At 40.0% G+C, this 23,855-nt stretch overlaps 1 protein-coding gene across 1 annotated transcript in view; it reads left to right on the top strand.

Annotated features, from left to right (window-relative positions):
- Positions 1–23,855, top strand: part of LOC122767612 (receptor-type tyrosine-protein phosphatase N2-like) — a 109,071-nt gene that overhangs the window by 65,774 nt on the left and 19,442 nt on the right. Inside the window, exons 13-15 of the mRNA XM_044022995.1 lie at positions 6,831–7,043; positions 19,141–19,344; positions 22,531–22,678. Coding sequence (XP_043878930.1) covers positions 6,831–7,043; positions 19,141–19,344; positions 22,531–22,678 — 565 coding nt within the window. The remainder of the gene's footprint in view (positions 1–6,830; positions 7,044–19,140; positions 19,345–22,530; positions 22,679–23,855) is intronic.

The following is a 23,855-nucleotide window of genomic DNA, read 5'->3' as shown; positions in this document are numbered from 1 at the left end:
AGGAAAAGATGGAGAGGATGAAACTCTCTCCTCCTCCTCCTCCTCCTGCTCGGTGCAGTCGGACTGGGATTGGGATTAGGAGGAGGAGGCGTGTGCTGCACGACCTCACCGTGGATTGTTGGTAGGAATTCATTATTTATTTATTTTATTCTGCAAATATTTGAGGGAAAAAAATCCCGCTCTCCTCTCAAGTCATTCATTCATTCATTCATTCATTCATCCATCCCTCTGCTGAATTCACTTCATTTACTGCAAGTCCATTTTTATTTGATAGCATTTTCTGATATATTTTCTTGTAACGTAGTGCAGCAGGAGAAGTGGGATTGTCACGCTCAGATTAAACGGAAATCACTGCTGCTTTTTACTCTTTGAGTGCAAATTTATTTAAAAAACGACTTTTATCTCATGGTTGTTTTTTATCGCTGAGAAACATAGACACAGTTTTTTAGACGTTGTTTTTTTTAAATCAAATTCATGACGTCCCCGTGTTTCCTCATCCTTATCCTGTGTGTATGCAGTTATGTGATAAAGACAAATTTGGTGATATCGTCGGTTTATAAAGAGAGTTGTTCTGGATTAGAGATGAAAGTGTGTATTTGAGTGGGTGTGTGTGCATGAACGTGTATTCGATGTTCATGTGCTGTGACGTTTATTTATATATATAAACATACATGCATGCATATATACACATATACACATATACATATATATGTATTATATATACACATATACATACATATATGTATACATATATGTATGTATATGTGTATATAGTACAAAAACCAAACTGTGGCTCCAACTTTTTTTTTTACTTTTTCAACAGCAACGATGAATCGGACATAAAAAAAAAAGGAACCGATAATATTTCTATCTTTGTTTCCTCTACGTAGCGGCGGTGAGACAATGGCCGAGTGCCGCTCTCTCTCTGACCTTTTCTCACCCGCTCTGAATAAAAAAAGCCAGAGCTGTGCAAATCCATCTGCCTTTTGTCTAACGAGAGCCGGCTAATCCACACGCACACACACACACGGCCAAACCCCTCGTCTTACGCATTAAGTAGTAAAAAATCCACCTAATTCCGCCCCCAATTCTCTCTCTTTATATGCCGATGATGTCATTGTATTCAACAACGAGATAGATGATTTTAGTTGTGTTTGTGTGCGCTGTGGAAACACTTTCACACACATGTTAAATAAATACATGTAAAAAGTTATTTGGAGGGAAAAAAACGGCGGAGATATTTATTATAAAATGTATAATAATAAAAATAATAAGTTAAATCTAGTCCAGATAATCAGTGTTACAGTGGTGCGTTCTGTTTCCCTTGCTTTTTCAGAGGTGTTTTTTTTTTGTTTGTTCCACTCCCTTTCAGGGATGCCTGTGTGTGTGTGTGTGTGTGTGTGTGTGTGTGTGTGTAGTGTGTGTGTGTGTGTGCGTGCGTGTGTGTGTGAAAAGGGCTGAACCCAGCAGCCAAAAATCACATTTTCTTATGTGAGATAAATGTAAGAACCTTGTTGGCAGCAGAGTTAGTACGGGGGACGTTAAAACGTCCTCCTGAGACGTTGAGATTTTACCCTTTTCATAATTTTTTTGGGGCCATTTTTTTCCTCCAAATGCATCATCTGAGTGATGATAATCTGCAGGAGATTACAGATTAAAAATCTGGGATGTTGACGGGTGAAACAGTTCCACAGTTATTCTTCTTCACACTGAAACCTTGTGTTTTTCGGCCTCAGAGCTGCAGACTCACAGCAGATAACCTCTCGTTATCAGACACGGAGCAGAGGTGGCGCCGCGGCGGCACGAGCAGCGGTCGCTTGTGACAAATCTCTCTCTGCTCCTTCGAGGAACATTTAGGTTTCACCGTCAGTGTGTCGTCACTGAAGAGGCTGCCGAGCTGTTTTTAAGCAACAATTAAGAAGATAAACAAATACAGGGTGTTTGTTTTGACATCTCAGTGAATTTCTCTTATAAATAATAACTGAAGATGTGTTGGTTTATTTTTCTTGTAAAGCAGCAGGATTATGGAAAACATGACTAAGAAAAGTACCTGCTAAACCAAGGGATAATCCTACTCCTAATGCTATTTTTTATGAATTTCTGTAGCAAAATGTAGTATATATACATATATGATATTTCAGTTAATAAAATGTATGTATGTACATATATATACCAAATAATCCGAAAATCTTCACATGGAAGTATCTTCCCCGTATGTGGCTAAGTAACAGACAAATCTGCTGACTCATCTGTTAGCTTAGCTGTTAGCAGACACACAAGGCAACGAAGAACTCAATATTGGACTTGTGGAAGTATTGTATGTTCTTCCGTGTAGATGGCAATGTAACAGTCAAATCGGTTAGCTCAGCCATTAGCTTCACCAGAGCTAACGGCAGAAGAGACATCAGGGGAACAAAATGTGCTGACTCACCAGTTAGCTTAGCTGGTAACGGACAATCACAATACAAATGCGTGTGTGGAAGTATTGTATGTTCTTCTGCATAGATGGCAGAGTAATAAACAAATGTGCTGACTCACCTGTTAGCTTAGCTGTTAGCGGACACTTGAGACACAAAGACGGCCTCTGAAAGTTATGGAAGTATTTGTTCCTACCTGTAGATGTCAAACTAACTAACAAATCTGTTGACTCACCTGTTAGCTTAGCCATTAGCTCTGGTGAAGCTGACGGCTAAGCTAATGGATGAAATAATGCGCTGCCACACCTGTTAGCTTAGCTTTTAGCGGACACTCAAAACACCAAGGCATCTGGAAACTTGACTTGTGAAACAATTTCACGTTCTTATCTGTAGATGGCAGAGGAACTTACAAATCTGCTGACTCACCTGTTAGCTTAGCTGTTAGCTTTACTCGAGTGAAGCGGCAGAAGAGTCTAAAAGTAAAAGAGTAACGTGTGAAAATCTGAGTAACATGTTGTGTTATATTTGTAAAAAAAACAACAACAATTTTCTTATTTAGAAAAAGTGACTGAATCGTTACTGAGTTATTGTCAACTAGTTCATTAAGCAGTTGAGGTTGAGCTACATTTAGTTAGGCAGCCATGATGAAGAGGCCGAGGAAGGAGTTGTAATCCGTGTGCGTGTGTGTGTGTGTGTGTGCGCCGGGCACATCTGTCCTGTGCAAGATGACTGAGCTGTTACAGTTAGAGCTTTGAATTATGGGCCATTACTCGCTGCAGCAGGACGCCATCGCTCTCCAAGAGACTTAATTTGACAAAAAACAATGAGACGACGACTCGGGAGTAAAATGACAAATTAAGCTTGATTCGTGGGTTAAGAGAGTGAGAGAGAGAGAAACCCGTCTCACTGGCGGGAGATGAGTGGCCGCTTGTTATTAACGACCGAGCTGAGCGTAAACATTTGTTTGTGTCGCAGTGTTTTCTACATTAATGTAAAGAAACATAAGAAATACACGCACTGTCGTTTGTGTCTGCTTTCGTGGACATCTAATGCAAGATTTACAAATGTAACATACGCGCTACGTTTGTTACTGATTCATGAACATGCTCGGTCGTAAGTCGCAGTTTCTAAAACACTGCACTACCGTTATTTAAAAAGATATTTTCTTATCAATACTAAAGAAATGTGTATCAGATTAGATGTTAGGTACAATGAACAGTTAATCATTTAAAAAAATCGCAAAGATCGCATTTTAATTTAGCTAATTTTCTGTTAACTTCTGTTGTTTTTGCCAATGTTCAAAAGTTCATAAGTTTTTACGTTCTTTACAGTGTTAAGTGCTTAATGTTTTAAATCTGCTACATGTTGTGTATATTGCACAAAACCGGTATCAAAAATTGCATTTTGTATTTTACCTGATTATCGGTATCGTGTAAAGAACATAGCCATAGGTCTTTAAAAAGTAAACGCTAATGTACACAATTGGCGAAATGAAATTGGCGGATCCGTAAAAAAAATTGTTCCACCACTTTTATTATTATTTTTATTATTAAGTGGAAAAAAAGTGTTTCCTTTTCAGCGTCGCCTCATTACTATGCGAGCGTCTCTTACAGTATGGCTTAGAAGCAAAGTGGACGCCCCCACAAAGAACTGTCCCCCCCGTCTGTCCCCACCCCATTGTGGGTCTTTCTCTATCAGGTGCTGAATGTGGCAGCAATGAATGAATGTAATCATGGCGGGGGGGGTGAAATTGCGAAGGGCTGTTGGGGGGGGTTCCTCAACAGTTCGTGTCTGAGGTTGATCCGCCCCTTTTCCCGCCTACCCAGGGATTTTTTCTTAATATTATTGGACTGTTCTACTTTCTGTCCTGCCTCCCGCCCAAACTTTTAGTCCAACTAAATCGGATTTCACACTCAGATAATAAAAATTGGCGGCAAACTATTGCATGTTTACATTCAACTGGACCAAAATTAGCCTGGATTTTCTACATGTTTTTAACAGCTTGGACCAGTATTAACAAGTTGTTTTGGTTTATTTGGGTCCAATTGAACATTAAATGTTTGAAGTTTATGGAAATAGAATGGTTCTAGCTAGCTTCCAGAAAAGTCAATTTAATGTGTGACAACTGGAAACCTTGGAGTATTGGAGTATTGGAGTCAAACTGTTGCATGTTTACGTTCAACTGGACCCAAACTAACCTACAGGAATTTATGCTATTAGCTTAAAGTATGTAATATTTAGAATTTTACATAGAATGGTGCTAACTAGCTGCAAATTCTACCACTCACAACTTTATGTGACATCTGACCAAAACTGTAATAAATCAGAATTCTCAAAATTGGACTAACACACTTAGTTAATGCGAATTGTAGTCGAACTACTGCATGTTTACGTTCAACTGGATCCAAACTAGCTGAGATGTTCTCCGCCTTTTCAACAGTTCCCGCCCCTGAGCTTTGAGGTTGCAGGTCCATAGAAGAAGAAATCCGGTCTAATCCAATGCAGTGTTGTATTTTTGGCTGAAGTGGTGACTGAATTTATACCATTCTGACGAGTGTATCTTTAACCTTTCGTAATGTAGATTGAGCTAGAATCTTGAACAACGCTGTTTTACTTAAACATTGACAATACAAATGGGAGTTGAGCAGTCGTGTAGCATAATAAGACGTCATAATTACTGTCTTTCACAGGTCTCTTTACTGTGTCCTATCTGCTTTACAACAGTGCCACCTAGTGGTATAGTAGAGTAGCACATTCACGACAGAACACAACCACTTTCTTCCAGTGTTTCGTCTAATTTGACCAAACTTTTTTTCAAAAATTGTAAGCAGTTTGTTTTACCGATTGTCCTGTTGCATTGAGGGTTAGGGTTAACCCTAAGTCGGCCATCTTGAATTTGGTGCCCCTTCTTGGCGATTTGCTGAGTCTCAGCACGTTTAAAAATTCATAACTAACCCTAACGACAAATTGTACTAGACACATCAAAGACAAAAAGTTATCGAAAGGTTTTCCGGATTCAAAAGGGTGTGGCCACGGCAACCATCGGAAGTTTGACGAATTCCGACCATTCACCACCAAACAGAAAGTGCCATATAACTTTGTCAAACGTTGACCCCTGTGTCACTCCGGGGCTCTATAGCGCCCGCTAAGGCGAAATGTGGATGGAGCTGAAGTCAGTCCTAGTTTCTTCTTCTTTAGCGATGGATCGCTATTGACGATTCTTTGTCAGGTGGAATTGTGAGTCTTGTCATTGTCTCCTCTCTTTTAGTTCCTGCCCAGGGTTTTTTTTGTTGTCAAGATCATTATGCCGTGTGTGTGTGTAATGACGGGAAATGATGTCGCCCATTGTTAACTCTTTATAGTCGGGTGAAATGAAGCGGGCCCATTATGTCAAGCTCGCTGGAAACGAACAGCAAAGGCAAAGCTTATAATGAACAGTTCAATTAAAACAAAAACGCTCTCCAGAAGCAGTTCAGAGACTTTCGTCAGACACTGTTCGTGTGTGTGTGTGTGTGTGTGTGTCCATTGTGTTTACTCAAGCAGCAGGCGAGACAGTGAGAAGGTCGGAGTCTGTGAGACACTTTTCAAGGAAATTTCTTTCAATAACAGCTAAAGAGGAGTTTCTGAATACTTCACGCACAGGTGTTGTAGCAAATACTCGAGAAAACAACAGTATGATTTATTCCTCTTCATCACCTTCGGATGTAGATGATGTAGGCTGAACCATCTGAAGAAAGTGTAGGATTGATCCAAAAAAATTTGTGAATTTGAAAAAAAATATATGTTCAAGGCACTTGACATTTTTTGAAAATCGTCCTAAATAGACATGGGTCATTGAAAGTGCTTGAATTTTGTGCCAGAAAGAAGTAGATATTTAAGTTTTAGGTCAATGTATTTATTACAGGTGTGTACGGGTGTATAACAGGTGTGTTATAGGTGTGTGCAGATGTGTAACAGGTGTACAGGTGTGTTATAGGTGTGTACAGGTGTGTAACAGGTGTATAGGTGTGTACAGGTGTGTTATAGGTGTGTACGGGTGTGTACGGGTGTGTAACAGGTGTACAGGTGTGTTATATGTGTGTTATAAGTGAGTACAGGTGTGTAACAGGTGTGCAGGTGTGTTATATGTGTGTACAGTAACAAAGCAATGTTGCTGTTAATAAACATTTTAGTTTTAAGGTAGTTTTTAATTATTCATTACAGCTTCCATTTTGTTCCATAGAATATAAAGGAAGTTCTGTTTTAGGGCATGGCGTCTTTGTGATTGACAGGTGACAGGTCATGAACAGCCCTCATGCTTCACCCTCTCATTTAAATATGGTCTCATTTGGTTTCAGGAAAAAACAAATGCTGCCTGAAAAAAAACAACAAAACGAATGTTTAAAAAAAAAAAAATTCCCCTGTCGCCCACAGGAAAGCCAGATCAACCAGATCCCGTCCAAGTTCAGTCAGGCCGAGTCCACCAAGTTCCTCATCCTGACTGTCGTGTCCATCCTGTGCATCGTCGGCGTACTGCTGGCCTCCACCACTGTCTACTGCCTCCGCCATCGCTCCCACCACAAGCTCAAGGAGAAGCTCACCAACCTGGGAACGGACACCAGCGGTGATGCTACTGCCACTTATCAGGTAGGAGGTTGCACTGCACCGTCCTTATGTCAAATTTCAACGTAACGTCAAAAATCTTTGTCATTTGTCGCAATGTACAGTAGTTAGCTGATTATTTGTGGGTTGTGTTAGGTAAGTATCGCTAGTTAACGTAAAAGATGCCATGACTAAACTTTGTCCTAAAGTATCCTAAATTACTTTTGGTATTAAGATGCGAAATAAAAATGTATCAGACTTTAAGTGTAAAATGTATTTAATTTAAAGACCCAGTGTGTGATTTTAGCCAATAAGTTATGAATGTACAGTAGTTAACTATAGATGATTATTTGCAGGTTGTGTTAGTTAAGTATTGCTAGTTAACCTTTAAACACTCCTAGACACATTTTTGTGTTTTTGGCTTTTAATGTTGAATATTTTATGTTTTTTTTAGGCATATTGTTAAAGAAATATGCCAGGGTGTGCATTCTCATTTTTTATCATGTAATATTATATTATTTTTAATGTATTGTAAATAACAGTAATTAAAAATACTCACACTAACACACTCTACGGACAAAAACTTGGCAATTGAAGGGTTAAAAACTTTATTAATGCATTCATGTTTGACATGTATGATGAGGACTGATGTTGGCTTAAATAATGTATACAATTTTTGTAGCTTAATTTTTGTGGTGTTTTTATGTCTAGGTGCGTAAACGTGAAATATGACATTGCCAAAAAAAATATTGATAACGCATCATGACAAAAACGTAAGGGTAACATTTTTTTAAATTCATTAATATTTGATACCTGTGGAAAGGACTGATGTTGGTTTAAAACATTAAAAAAACACATTTTGGGTGTGTTAACATAACTTTTTTGAAGGTGCATCTAAGAGATTCTGCGAGAAAATTTTTCCAAGTCAGTGTTGTGAAAGTTTGCATAGAATCTGACGTAAACGCACCACAGATAAAGAAAGTTGTCTTTGACTTTCACAAACTCGCCGTGTGATGATCAGACCGACTCCACGCAGTGAATTCTGACTCTCCTCGATCCTCCTGCTGCAATATCACCGATCCAACAGGTCACTGTAATTATCCTTTGGCCGGAATAGCTGGGTGTGAAATTTAATTTAAAGAATCCAATATTAAGTGGCTTTTTCCAGCAAAGAATTAGATGGAGATCCCCGACCTTTTCACCGCCGTGTTTTTAAATGAGAGTGGTCCTGAGAGCATTGATTTTATAATGAGCCCGGCCCTTCCCCTAAGTGCTTACATTTCACGCTCTCCTCCGGGGACGTTTACCTTCTGAAATAGACTGTGCTGCTGTTTTTGCTGCTTCTCCTCATCACCGGGGACTTGATGATCATGATGTCAGTGTTTTGCATAATTATCAGCTGTTTATCAAACATGGAAACTTAAAGTTTGAGACATTTCTACCAGTGGTGATAAGATAAGTCTTCTCTTATCTTGTCTACAACATCTGAAGAATATGTTTTCTGATTAATATCGCTCTTAAAAGGATTTTCTCTGACCTGAAACTACTGTTTCTGTCTACACGCCTGGGCTGTACACGCCTCACTCTCCCACACCAAACGCCAGAGAGAAAAACAGTGGTTTTACATCACAGCAGCACAGGAGCTGTTCAGTTCAAATGTCTTATTTTGTCTCTTTGGTGTTTGAAATCCTTTGTTCAGATTGACCTCAGTGACACAAAGTGACCACACGAGGCAGCAGAGGACCACCAGCTCCTGTGTCCCCTTGAGCTAAACATTACAGAGCCACGGACATGACATGGTAAAAAAATAAAATAAATTGTGCCCACGAAATAGCTATAACGTGTGCACAAAATACTATTTCGTGGCCACGAAGTATCACGTGCGCACGAAAAACTAATTAATAATATTATTTTCTCAGGACAGTTGGGTAAGCAAATCAAGCGCACCTCCTCTAAGGTCAAAGGTAGAGGGAGTAGAGTGGCTAAAGCTACACGATGGACAGAGATAGCGTGATAGAGTTTTATTTTAGGCTGGGAAGGAGCTACAAAGACGTTCTGAAAAGCCTGTCATTGCTAGGACCATTATTACAGAGAGGCATTTAAACAGAATATTGAGAGGCAGGTTTCTTTACCGGCGCAGGTACGACAATAACAACACAAATGTTGTTGCATGATACCCACGGTACCCCTCGGTGCCAAATCGTAACGGTTCCTACTATACTAGAAATTCTACACGACGGTACTACCGTGGATTACTATACTACCGGTGCCAGTTTTTGGTACATAGCGGCCGCCTCTACTCTCCTCCCGGCTTCTCACTGCATGCTACTCCCTCATAAACAAACCCACATTGCAACTACTGCAACCGAACTACACAGCTGCTGAATGATTGGCTGTTTGCCTGTTACTGGTGATGTTCGGGGATATGATAGGCTGTTTCCGCACGCTGGGTCCGCCCGTCTGTTAGCTGATTGGCTGTTTGTGTGTTTCTGCCGGCAAGAACGAACTCCATGAAGACAGCTCCGCTTGATAGAAATTCGTTTCAAAACAAACAACAAGCTAAAGTTCTGTCTCGCCGAGGCGCGCGCACGGCTTTGAGTCACAAACACGAGATAACACACTCACCATGGCAGAAGCACCGAGCTCGAGCGGCGAGTCTACCGCGTCGTCGTCAGTGGCACCGCAAACTTTGCTCAAAAAAACAAACAAAAAACGCCAAAAGTCGTATTTGGAAGTAGTTTGGTTTAAACGAGGCACAGACGGTAAAGCAATAGACGTGGTCGTCCACTGTGCAGGCGCTGCCACCAAGCTATAGGAGCCAAAGGAGGGAACACATCCAACCTCATAAAACACCTGCAGTGTCGTCACCCACATTTATATGTCGAATACCAGGTTAGTATTGGCTGATATTAGGCTATATGCTCCGTGTACAGGCTGAGGAATGAAGAGTTAAAGGATGTCAAAGTATAAAGCACATAGAAAAGGCATAAAAATGTAGTTTTCACAGGGAATCACTTCCTGTTTATTGTATTTTGTTCTTTATGGTTCATTATGTTGGAAAATAAGCATTATTGTCAAATAGATTTTTCAAAAAGACAGTGGATTTGTTATCCTAGTTGATTATTTATATTAGTTAAACATAAATTAATGTGCAAAATAAACTGAATGATTATATATATGTTATATGTTTATCATGCACCAAACAACAGAAGTAATTAATAAGTATTTATAACTTGTACAAATATATTGCAGTTCATAAAAATAATAATAATCAAAAAAGGCCGCAGTATCGCGATACTACCCAGAACCGTGATTCTTTGTCTGGTATAGTATCGTGGTTACTCATTTTGGTATTGTGACAACTCTAAACAGAACACTGGTCGATTTGCTTACCCAGGGGGGTATTCCATCAACGTAGCCAAGAATTGCCAGACTTAGGTGTAAGCTTGAAGCTTGACTAAGCTCCACCTCCCAATCTAGCTCCAAGCCGTTCCATCAAGTGAAATCAGCTGGCTCCACCTGACGCTTAGTCAAGCCTCAACTGTTAAGCCTCAACTTGTGCACGCCCACAGGGAAAATAAAAAGGCCATTCTAGTCGAGCGCGGAAACTGTAAAAAATGCCGAAAAGCAAGGGAAACAAGCGTGCAGAGATGTTCTCCGCAGCGGAGCAAACCCTCCTCATGGAGGTATATGAGGATTACAGCCACATAATCTGAAAGAAGGGCAATACCGCGGCAATCAATAAAGCGAGGGATGTGGCGTGGCAGAATATTGCCGACAGGCTAAATGCGTAAGTGACAAAGAAAATGAAGTATTTCAGCATCATCATGTTATATAAATCCTCCATCAAAGGGACAAAATATATGTAGACAATAATATGCCAATTGATTTCTTGATGGTTTTTGTTTTAAACTAATCAATTATGTGGACCTATTAATGCAACCAAATCCCTAAAATTAAAAGGAAAAGACAACCCTAATAAGTAACATTCATATGAACATAATTAAGATAGCATTATTGTTTCACTGCAATTTATGTGAAATTCTCCATATTTTATCATTTGGCAGCCCTAGTAGTAATGTTAGAAAGTGATATTCATCACATTTATCAGCTGAATGTTATGCAAATCGATGGGATAGCTTTAATTTATTTCCTGCATGGCCAATTGTATAGAATTGATATCATTTTCATTTAAGCCTGTCATTTTTACATGCTGTATTTTGTCCCAGATGCTATATGTTGAATTGTTGTATTTTCATTGTATTTTATGTAAAGCACTTTGAATCACCTTGTGCTAAAATGTGCTATATAAAGTTAACTTGCTTACATTTTTGATAATAATAGGCTACATTTAATCAAAGTATTTTACATGACTCATCACATTTATCATACAATTGATGGTAGATTATTACATGAAGAAATGCAATGTTGGTTATCATTCTATAGGAAATAATCATATGACAGATCTATTGATTGTAAAAAAGTTATTATTTATCTAGAATCATTTTAGCAAATCAAGCAATTCAATGGAGACGAGGACCCCTATTACAGTAAGTGAATACAGGTGACAGCAAATCAATCATCTATCTCCTATCAATCAGAGGCCCTAACCCTTGTTACATCAAAAGAATGATGATCTCTTTAGATTTCCTTTTATTATAATTTTTTGCTAATTAGTTTAATTTTGTATTTATTTGTGTCTTATTTTTATTATATTTTATTTAGGTGATAATGTTCTTTAATGTACTTAATATTATACAATATATAATATATAATTATTAGTATAAATAATTTCTTTAATACATTTTATTACATATTTTATGTTTATCATGTTATTTTATCATTCCATGACAGTTGTCTCTGTTTCTGTCTATTGGACATTCTTTGATCATAGATGGCGCTAAGCTTCACTTTTAGCCTGCTACAGACCAGGTTGCCTGGCAGCATAAGTTACCATGGTTACTTGGCTGGCATTCACATTAGCCACCTTGGTGGAACAGGGTTGAGGCTCAGATTGATGGAACGGAAACCTGAGCCACAGTTATGGCTTAGCCATGGTTGAGGCTTAGTCAGAGTCATAGTTTCCATGGTTACTGAGTTGGGGCTAATCTCAGCCTCTTTGATGGAACCAAACTCTCACTCATATTAGCCAGACTTGGCCATTTAAGCTTGGCTTTGCCTTTAGCATGCTTGATGAAATACCCCCCAGGTGTCCAGGAATGGTAATATTATTAATTAGTATTTCGTGTGCACATTATACCTACTTTGTGGCCACAAAGTAGTATTTTGTGTGCACGTTATAGCTATTTCATGGGCACAATTTATTTTATTTTTTTTACCATGTCATGTCTGGGGCTCCATAAGAAATGATCATTTTCTCTATGGACTTTGGTGTGGGAGAGTGAGTGGTTTACAAATCAGTTTCCAGTCTGAAAATGTAATATAACACTGAAATAAAGCAGCAAGCATATTCTTGACATATGATTTATTTTGTGAGTCTTTTTGCTAAGTGGCTAATTTTCCCTTCATCTCTGTATTTCAGTTGTGTGTTAAAGGTGTGTACAGGTGTGTACATGTGTATTACAGGTGTGTACAGGTGCATTACAGATGTGTACAGGTGTGTACATGTGTATTACAGGTGTGTACATGTGTTTTATAGGTGTGTACAGGTGTATTACAGATGTATTACAGGTGTGTTACAGGTTTACAGGTGTATTACAGGTTTACAGGTGTGTACATGTGTGTTACAGGTGTGTACAGGTGTATTACAGATGTGTACAGGTGTATTACAGGTTTACAGGGGTGTACATGTGTGTTACAGATTTACAGGTGAATTACAGGTTTACATGTGTATTTCAGATGTGTTACAGGTGTGTCAAGTTGTTGTGGTTCATCGTTCAACGACACTGCATAAAAAACCCTAATCTATCCCTTTAAGTGTGATATTCCACATGTCCAATGACAACGTTCCTGTCCCTTCATCCCTCGGCACAAAAAACATGTGCTCAACCGTCGTTTTTGAAAATCTTATCTTCACGGTTACTTACCTCCGAGCTTTTCGTTTAATCCTCTAATTGGAAAATGCTAATGAAAAAGTCATGTGAGCCGTTGTTTACATGTTTGGTTTTATTTAAATAAGATGAACGTTTACTTGACACAGAGAAGCTGTCGTCGACGTCATCGGTGGTGAAAGAGCTCGATGTTCAGCTCCTGTTTTAGTCATGTAAGCTGTGTCTATTTGTCAGCCGCGTGTGTGTGAGTGTGTTGTCTCCAGGGCTGCATGCAGTTTAAGTTGACAGGAAGTCTTGACTGCCTGATACAACTGCAGTTCCATCATGTTAGCTCTCACATCACCAAGCTCCTCAACCTAAAAAGTGAGCAACTAAAGTTACCAGTATTATAAATGATGACGACTTGCTTACTTCAGTTGTTGAATCTTAGTCCTAAACCAGTTCCTCAGAAAATGAGGTTCTGCCTCCTAAAGAGGTAACAAATACAAGAACACCACACCCGTCACTACTTGATAAATTATAATGTTACATTCTTTGTCATTAAAACATTAAAAATATGGGCCTGGTTGGCACAGTCAATAAAATCAGAAGAGAGCTTCCCTCGTGTGTATCAAGACGCAAATGTCAGGACTGTAGTCTCAACATGAGGTGGCAGCTCTACCAAGTGAGCTAAACGCCGTCCCTGATATAGATATATTAATGCATTAATTAATTAAACAGTTTTAAATTTTTAATAAAAAAAAAAATTTAATAATTAATTTCTATTGTGTTATAAATGACAAAAAATAAAAGGGGCTGTAATTTCAAGAACGGATTCAATGTCTGTTCGTAAATTAACACATTTTCTCACTTTTTACATTACATTACATGTCATTTGGCAGTCGCTTTAATCCAAAGCGACTTACAATAAATGCATTTAAACATTTGGGTACAAACAAGAGCTAGAAGTAAGTAAGTGCTTCAAGTAAGCCAAACTATAAAATGCTAGTCATAAGTTCAGTCACAAGTAAGTGCTTGGCTTTTTTTTTGTAGTCGTCGTTGTCTCAGTCTAGGTAGAGTCGATAGAAATGTGTTTTTAGTCGGTGGTGGAAGATGTGGAGGCTTTCCACTGTCCGGATGTTGATGGGGAGTTTGTTCCACCATTTGGGAGCTAGGACAGTGAACAGTCTTGAGTTCTGTGACTGTCTCTGCGATCCTCTCAGTGAGGGGGCAGCAAGCCAGAGCGGAGTGGGCGGGCTGGGGTGTAGGTTTTGATCATGTCCTGGATGTAGGCTGGACCGGATCCGTTTGTAGCATGGAACGCATGCACTAGAGTCTTGAAGTGGATGCGAGCAGCTACAGGAAGCCAGTGAAGGGAGCGGCGCCGTGTAGTGTGAGAGAATTTTGCTAAGTTGGAAGTTTGGAAGGAGCTACCACAGAGTTGTCGAGGGTAATGGTCAGGTTTGTGGTGGGAGAGCCCTTTCCTGGGAGAAAAAGAAACTCAGTTTTTTACTCAGAGTTTCAGGTGATGGTCAGACATCCACTGAGAGATGTCGGTCAGACAAGCGGAGATCCATTCTGCTACATGTGTTTCAGAGCGGGGAAAAGAGAGAATGAGTTGGGTGTCATTGGTGTAGCTGTGATAGGAAAAACCATGAGAGTGAATAACAGAATCAAGAGAGTTGGTGTATAGAGAGAAGAGGAGAGGGCCCAAGACAGAACCCTGAGGGACCCCAGTAGCCAGAGGACAGGGTTCCAACACAGAGTCTGTCCAGGTTACTCTGTATGTTCGGTCTTGAAGATAGGATGAGAGTAGGATAAGTGTAGGGTAAGTGTTGAAGTAAGGATCTGGTGGTTAACTGTGACAAACGCTGCAGAAAGGTCCAAGAAGATGAGCACAGAGGAGAGAGAGGCAGCCCTGGCAGTGTGGAGTTGCTCAGTGACAGCAAGAAGTGCAGTTTTGGTCGAGTGAGCTGCTTTAAAACCAGACTGATGAGGATCGAGAAGGTTGTTCCGGTGAAGGTAGGAAGAGAGTTGATTATAGATAGCACGCTCCAGAGTTTTGGAAAGAAAAGGAAGAAGAGAGAATTCTCATTTTGCTTACTCATCACCTGTATTCATATTACACATCTATTTATTTTCACTTGTAATTTGATTGAAATTATAAGCAAATGAATTATGAACAGTTAAAATGACCACTACGTTATTTATAGTAGGTACATTATTTCTGCTATTTCGAGTGTTAAAGATAAATTTATGGACAAAATTGTTGATCATAAATAGTGATGGGGACATGTGCCCGGCGTATCTGACACCTATGGTCTCACCTGTGGTGATGTGGGCATTTAATAATTGCAAATTATTATCATAACATTTATACCATGGATATTATTTTAAATTGAGGGTTGTAAGTCCCACAGCATTATAAGTGGGCATGTGTGTGTTGATGTTGATGACCTGTGCCTGTCTCGTCATCCCTGCCTGTCATATGTGCTTTGCGTTCCGGCACCTTATGATTTACAAATTACACACTGGTTGTAGTCTATACAACGGGTTTAACGTGATGATTACATGCTGCGCGAATAGAGTATAGGATAATAAAAAATATACGAACTGTAGGCTAATAATTGTGCCCCCATGAATTTCATATGCCCGTCTTAAGACTGAGGTCTGGCAATGGGTCTGAAGAACACACACACAAACCTGTCACACACAAGGCCCCTCCCACTCTGCCCGGCTAGGCCTGTCACTCCAAACATCCCAGTGAAATGGTGACATGGGATTGGCTGACAGGCGTCAACAGAGGGACGTGTGCAGAGAGTCGGAATGCTCGGTGCGATGATGTCAGTCAGACGCTCCCCGGAGTTCACGACGTCGCAAATTCAGTTTTTATCTTTAAATCTGAGTCATTTTTATCAACTGGATGTAAAAAAAAAATGATAAAATAAAATAATAATCAGATGGGATTTAAATGGGATTGCACTTTGTTGAACTCAACTAAATTTTTCCACAAATTGAGATTTTATCTTAACCCCTTTAAATATCTCATTAAACGATATCTTTCCACTATCCAACTCCATATTTGCATATTTTTCATCGTTAAATATGCCATTTATTATTTGTGTTCTGATTGTAATAATCTCAGGATTATAGAACGGAAGAGAGTAAAGTAGAACGGGATTAAAAAGAAATGACTTGTGATCCAGCAGCAGAGGTTAATAGACAGAATAAAGAACGCACCTGTGTTGTTTGGTTGTCAAGGAAACAACGTTGTCCACTGCACACTGACAATAAAGTTTCCTCATCTTGATTTTTTAAACTGCTACTAATGAGCATGGCCTTATCTGGTACCTCCAAACATTTGTGGTTCAATTTTCGGCCACCACACTTTTGTAATATCCACATTTTTTCTCTTGCTAATGTAATCCACTATGCCGATGATACTCACCTTTTGAAAATATCTACATTTTGCCTCTCACTAACGTGTTTTTTTAAATCTAATCCAAGTTAAAAAAATAAAAATGCTGCTTTTAATGACAAATTTATATTCTTAGCTACTTATGGTTATAAATTATTTTGTTTTATTCAGTCTTTTTTCCATTACTCTCTGTCCTTCCTGCTTCTCTTTGTTTGTTTGTTTGTTTGAGAACAGAAACACACGCACACACGTGTTGTGGTCAAAGGTTTGTGTAAACAGAGGCGTCTCTGTGGACACACCGGAGCCCCGCTGGCACCGGCTCAACCCGACCCCCAAACTCAGAGCCACTAACAAGCTTTTTATTAAAGATGGGGTCTTCAGGGTGGCACATGGCTGCCGCCGTGATGCCTGATTTGCGTCGCTCATGCGGCGTCAATCACATTCCTTGGCCCGATGCCCAAAAGAGGCGGGCTGCTCCTTTAACCTTGGTTCATTAAAGCAGAGCTGACGAGGCAGACGCGCCTTGTTAAAGTTTCGATAGTTGGCCTCCGTGGTGTTGAGCCAGTGAGTTTTTATTCACTCAAGCTGAAGAATGACTTCATTCAAATCAAAACAAATGAAGTAAATACGTTCTCAGTAGTGATTTGTTCAAAAATAGTCACAGAAGAAATTCCGGCCCTTAAACTTAGAGCTTGTGTTGTGATTCATCGCTATATTGACTTTATAAAACTTTTAGTGCAGAACCCGCTCAATAATATGTTTTTTGTTATTGCCCAACTAAGGTTCTGTTCTGAAACCTTTGAACATAAGCTAAAGGAAATCGCTCTGACATCAAATATGAGGTTTTTTTTTAGCCAATGAACAAATGGTCAAATACTAAAATCTATCATAATAATCTTATTAAGGATAAATTCACAGATTTTTCAAAAATTTCATCCAACCACAAACTGAATTTTGTATTAGTGCTGGACGTTAGCGGCTACTTTAGCCACACGTCCTGTTTCTGTAAATGTCAAACGTGCACACGACAATCAGAGTGAACAATTACGAAATGTTTTTTTTGTTACATTACAACACCGAGAGCAACTATGAAGCAAAGTAAATCAGCCATGCTGAGCCGTGCTGAGCTAAGCCATGGAACAGTCCTTGTTGGAGGTGGTACAGTCCTTGTTGGAGGTGAGGTGGTACAGTCCTTGTCGGAGTTACAGTCCTTGTGTCCTTGTTGGAGGTGTAGGTGGTACAGTCCTTGTCGGAGTGGTACAGTCCTTGTTGGTGGTGGTACAGTCCTTGTTGGAGGTGTAGGTGGTACAGTCCTTGTCGGAGTTGGTACAGTCCTTGTTGGTGGTGGTACAGTCCTTGTGTACAGTCCTTGTTGGAGGTGGTGGTACAGTCCTTGTTGGAGTTGGTACAGTCCTTGCTGGAGGTGGTACAGTCCTTGTTGGAGGTGGTACAGTCCTTGCTGGAGTTGGTACAGTCCTTGTTGGAGGTGTAGGTGGTACAGTCCTTGTTGGAATTGGTACAGTCCTTGTTGGAGGTGTAGGTGGTACACCCTTGTTGGAGGTGGTAGAGTGCTTGTTGGGGTGGTACAGTCCTTGTTGGAGGTAGTACAGTCCTTGTTAGAGCTGGTACAGTCCTTGTTGGAGTTAGTACAGTCCTTGTTGGAGGTGGTAAAGTCCTTGTTGGAGGTGGAGGAGGTTGGAGGTGGTACAGTCCTTGTTGGACGTGGTACAGTCCAAGCACAGAAAGACACACAGCGACAGCACTCCGACACAGAAACATTTCTCATGTAAAAACTCAGAGTTCCTTATTTTTTTATTCACACACGTCCTTGAAAAAATTGCCACTTCACTGCAGCTGCTGGACGTCGGCTTTGTTGTGTTCGATAAGTTTATCTTGCTCATTGTTGTCGCTCCCACGTGTTTCCAGAATCTCCGGGTCATGGCAGCGCCGTGATTGAAACAGAGAGCCAGGGTTTTATTAAAGAAAAGTTTTTTGAAGTGTTTGTTCCTTGAAGGTCGTCACACATTAACCACACCCATTTTTAGATTAGTACAAACTCACCGTGTCGCTCGTTAAGCTATTTGAGTTATTTTATCTTTCAGCTCCTTTAATGTGAATATTCTCTGTTTTTAGAAATCATTAAAACTGATGAATTTTTGTTTAGGGATAAAAACAAGACATCTGAGATTTCAATGATCAATATACACTGTGAACTATATACACTGATCAGTATATTTAAACAAAAAAAAAAATATTTAGACTTTAAATGTTTGTTTTCGTTTGTTTCCTCATAACAATTACTATTAAATAATTATAATATTATATATAAATATTATTATTATTTCACAAATAAATATGTGTATTTTTGTACTTAAAGAAGTTATTTATCAACAGATTGGACCTGAAAACACTTATTTGTGATTTAATAACTGACGATATAGATATAGATGTAGTGAGACGTCGCGATTTACGCCTGAGCCCAATGATTAGCATTAGCAAGTTTGTGTTTTAATTCATTTCTTTATTTTAAACATAAATTAAAAAGAAAAAGTGAAAAAAAACATTCCATTCATAACTAATATAAACTTTACAACCTGATGCAATGTAGACATTAACAAATTCACCTTTTGTTATACCTTTTACGTTTACGCCTCTTCTGTAATTACCAAATCAGGGTCAGTGTTGTTTTCTTGGTTGAGTTCGTCAGTTTGACCTGAGCCTTGTTCTCCTGCAGGAACTGTGTCGTCAGCGTATGGCGGTCAAACCTCCAGCCGAGCGTCCAGAACCCATCTCGTCCAGGATCAACAGCGTGTCGTCACAGTTCAGTGACGGCGGCGGTGGCGCAGCCGTCAGTCCGTCTGCGCGGAGCAGCATCTCCTCCTGGAGCGAGGAGCCTGTCCACTCCAGCATGGACATCTCCACAGGTCACATGATACTGGTGAGTGGTTTCTGAGAGGCAGTCTCTTCCACCTGCCCACTTCTCATTTTACACACTCTGAGCTGTTTGACTGTGTTTTCGCAGGAAAATCTGCTTGTTTACTCTTTAATAACATGTGTGAGGCGACTTTTGCAATCAATAACTTGTACAAACATCACACAAGATTTCATCTGTAAAATTCCCCATAACATCGCCACTGAACGCTGTAATGACCTTGCCAAACCTGTAGGTGGCAGTGTATCGGGAACCGTAGAGCCATGCCAACCAATCAGAATCCTGCAAAAAACAAAGAACGACTTCACTTTCCTCCGTAAACTCGCAAACATCGTACACACCGGATATTCATTTATAAAAAAAACACATAAATACGCCACTGATCTGTGTCATGACCATGCCACACCTGTGGGTGGCAGCGCAGCGTGAAGCACTGGAACACTCACCTGGTCACAGATATAAGGGTATAAGGTTTTCCTACGTTGAAAGAGTTCACCGTGTTCCACCTAACGTATCTCGGGCTAACCATCAGAGAAACAGCGACGCGACGTTGTTTATTAATTCCACAAAAAATTGTGGAATTAATATTCAAAGTAATTTAAGAACATTTAAGATGTTACGTTTGAGATGTTGCTGACTAAAGCAAGCGTAGATTTGATTTAGTTAGACTCATGAGAAGTAGTTAAAATGTGTACAGTAAATGTCATAAACTTTAAGACTTTTACTTATTATTTTACAAGTCATTTCCTGATCACACACTTTTACTCAAGTATCACCTTTAAGGTACTTTATACACAGACTCTGATTAAACAACACAATCTTTATTTTTTTAAGTCACAGTATTCTGCTTCGACCCAAAATGGCCGCTGGATTACATCGGCCCCCCGCTGTGTTTGCTACAGGTGCTCAGATTGAGTGTCAGAGGCTCAGGATGACAGGATGAGTCTTACTGCAAAGCAGTGTTTTATTGAGCACCCCCCCACACACACACACACACACACACACGCACACTCTGCCCAAACCCTCCACACCCCCTCACTCCCCCAGCGGTGAGAGGATTATTCAGTGTTTGGTCGACACATGGTGATCTCAGCATCTGCTGATTGGATTGCAATAATCCTTTTACACAAAAACCCTGTTACTGTGGCATTAGGGAGTGAGAGAGTGAGGGCAGAGGTGAGAGGGTGATGGAGTGTGTGTGTGTGTGTTCTTGTATGTCTTACCTCTTCGAGACCTTTTTTCTGTCACAAACTCACTTTATTGTAAACTCACTTTATCGTTAATTCACTTTATCGTAAACTCTCCGATATCAAACCCCCTTCTTCAACAACCATGTAGAGAAGTGACATTGTCACATTTTTTTAATGACATTCTGCACACAAATACAGAGCTGGTTTTATCTAGCTACAGTTCTGCTCTCTGTCGCCTCATGTCTCTATTAGTGGTACTGCACTGTAGTTCAGAGAAGATACATAAAACATTACACTTGAAATGATAGTACTGGATGTCAATTTGCATTTTAAACTGTAATTATTTTACATTTCAAACTTTCTTTGAACCCTGAAAGGAGAGAATCATTGAATCATTTGTTGTCACTCAAACATAAATGATCTCTTGTGTTTTAGAATATATACAAAGACTGATCAGTTAGTGCACGTGTTTGTTAAAATCCCATACAAACCTTTGATTAAAACACTTTCCCCCTCCATTTTTAACCAACTCCCATTTGAGTGGGAAGCCATTAGCCTTTTTTTTTCTTTTTTCTTTTTTCTTTTTTTAATCTAATTCTGATTAAGATCGGCCGCCCCATTTTGTAACTGCCACCATAAATCATCGCCGGAGCCATTTAAAGAGCCTTGCCAGCTCATTTTTGTTCCCTCATCCATTACAAACAATCCATACTTTGTGACGCGACGGCCGCCAATGTCCACGTCTGACATGGACACAGAGGCGCCGCGTCCACTGCCGCTTCGCAGTCTACACTGTCACGCATGTGCGCGTGAACCCAAGGCCAACTGATCAATGTCACTCTGACTGCTTTCATTATGAAATACTGGCTGAGGTAATAATGACCCGGCTGGAAATGATCTTCATTAACCAGAGTCAGAGAAGATAAGACTGATTTACACTCACTGATTAAAGCGCAGGTCTGTAATTTAGTCCTGAAACACTTTCATCTTTGTTTTTGAAATTCTCATCACGCTCCCTGAGAGACATCGATGCATGAACTTGTCTGAAATTAACAAAAAAAGTCCAAAAGAAAGTCATATATCGAACCAGTTCTTTAGCAAAAGTTTGGAGAAGAAAATTTTTCATTTTAATCACAGTTTTAACGATATTCTGTCCACCGACAGCTACTTTTGCTGCTACTGTTTTTTATGTCTTGATTTTTAAGACTCCGTAAATGTATCCGTACATTTTCTAAATACAGACAAAACAGATGGAATAATGATGCAAAAAACAAGCAATTTTTATCACTGTTTTACGGTTACAAAAACGTTACTATGTTTTGGGGGCGGAGCTTGCATGAGATGGCCAGCAAAAGTGGAACAGCTATTGCTAGCTTTTGGACGGAGCCCCATGAGGGACATGGAAGGAAAATAAATTGAAGGTTGACAAAAACGAGATCTTGCAAAGTGTTTGTGTGTTCGTTGCTATGCTAAACAAAAAATTGTTTCCATGGGTCAAACTTGGAGACTTTGCGGGATCTCTTATTTTACTTTATTCCACCTTCATTTCATGTTTCCTTCTACATCTCTTCCAGTGCTACATACTTTTCGCCTCTTAGAAGTCCTGGGGTTATGGGTCTTGCCAAGGGACACATTAGCATTTAGACTAGTGGAGCTGGGACTCAAACCCTTTACCTTGCAGTTGAAAGGCGACGCTACTGCTGCCTGTAGTGGAACTGCCCGTGGAACAGGCGCCAGGATCCACCCAAACCACCCACACATGCCACTGATTGGTAGATAGTCCACCTCGTACCGTTGAGATCGTGAAAGTATCCGTTGTAACCTGATCGGTCATGTTGTGCCTCAGACTTCATTGTTGTTTAGTAACCGTGGTAACCGTGGTGATGGACATAGGTCCCGTCTTTATATTCCAGCGATGACACATCACATACAGAAATCCATCCGTCAATCTTCTGTCTGACTCCTTTACTCACCTCCTCCCGCTGCTCCTCTTCTCCTCCAGTCCTACATGGAGGACCACCTGAAGAACAAGGACCGCCTGGAGAAGGAGTGGGAGGCGCTGTGTGCGTATCAGGCGGAACCCAACGCCTCCACCATCGGCCTGAAGGACGGCAACGTAAAGAAGAACCGCTCTGCTGCTGTGGTGGCATGTAAGACATCAAACCTGTGTTTTATGCTTCTGTGTGACTTTCATCATTTAGACGCTTGTTGAAAATAACCGTAGTGGGCACGAAACAAAGGCTACAGAAACATTATTCTGTGTTCCATTTGTAGCTGGAACTCGGAATTTCTGAGGCCGTAGGACGTTGTTTCAGCAGGACAAGCTAATAAACCCAGTAGAGCTGTAATCAACCAAAGAAATTTTTGGTCGACTGAAGCCCTGAAATTTCGACTGAAAATGGACTAGTCGGGAGGGGGAAGCGTTTTGCATCACATGCATCTGCGCAATATCATAGCGCATGGAAATATACTCTATACTATACTACGTTGATATCAGGACTTTACAGCCCTAAAACCCAGAGTTAGGATTCTTCTGTTTAATTGTAGCTACTGTTTCTAACAATGGCTAACCTGCGGCTAACCATTACATTACATGTCATTTAGCAGAGCGAAATTTAGCAAAGCGACTTACAGTGGAATTGAGTACAATCAGCCAGGGGTGGAGTCGAACTTGTGACCATGGCGTCTTTCGCACACAGGGTACCGGTCTTAACCACTGAGCCACTCTACCCCAACCTGCGATACATTTGCATCCATGGGTTTTCTCTCTAGAAATCAAACGAAAAAGGATATTGAGGTTTTTGTTAGATTTTTGTTCATAGGCCATGATAATGTAGCTTATTATAATGAATTATTGCGATACAAAGATGCTGGGAATCGTTTCCCGTCTCAAACAGAAACATTAAACCAAAACTCTTTGAAAAGCTGCCACTGATATGATTCATGTTTAATATACAACCTTTTTATTCATATGTTTCCTGTACGTGGATTTACTGATGAGTCTAGTATTCCCACTCGGATTCTTCTTGGGTGACTTAAACAAGTTGGAGCCGGAGACTTGACTAGACCTGGACCTGGACTTTTAATGGTACAAAATGCAAAGTGATGATAATCAGGACGTGTCTTGACTGGGTGACGTTTTGGGCTCAAGACCTTGTTTGAAGAAGGCCTTGGGCCTCGAAACGTCACCTGGTTTACAATAAAAGAAGTGTTTATTTTGCACTTTTTGTACAAAATGCACTTGTGATCATGTTTCAGTGCTGCAGATTGGACATTTTATATCACGTATGCATCAAGTTATTAATAATTCCCGGAGGAAAAAGACTT

The sequence above is a fragment of the Solea senegalensis genome, linkage group LG1, assembly GCF_019176455.1.
Source record: "Solea senegalensis isolate Sse05_10M linkage group LG1, IFAPA_SoseM_1, whole genome shotgun sequence".
In the NCBI taxonomy this organism is placed as follows: domain Eukaryota; kingdom Metazoa; phylum Chordata; class Actinopteri; order Pleuronectiformes; family Soleidae; genus Solea; species Solea senegalensis.
This window is presented reverse-complemented; position numbering and strand designations above follow the sequence as displayed.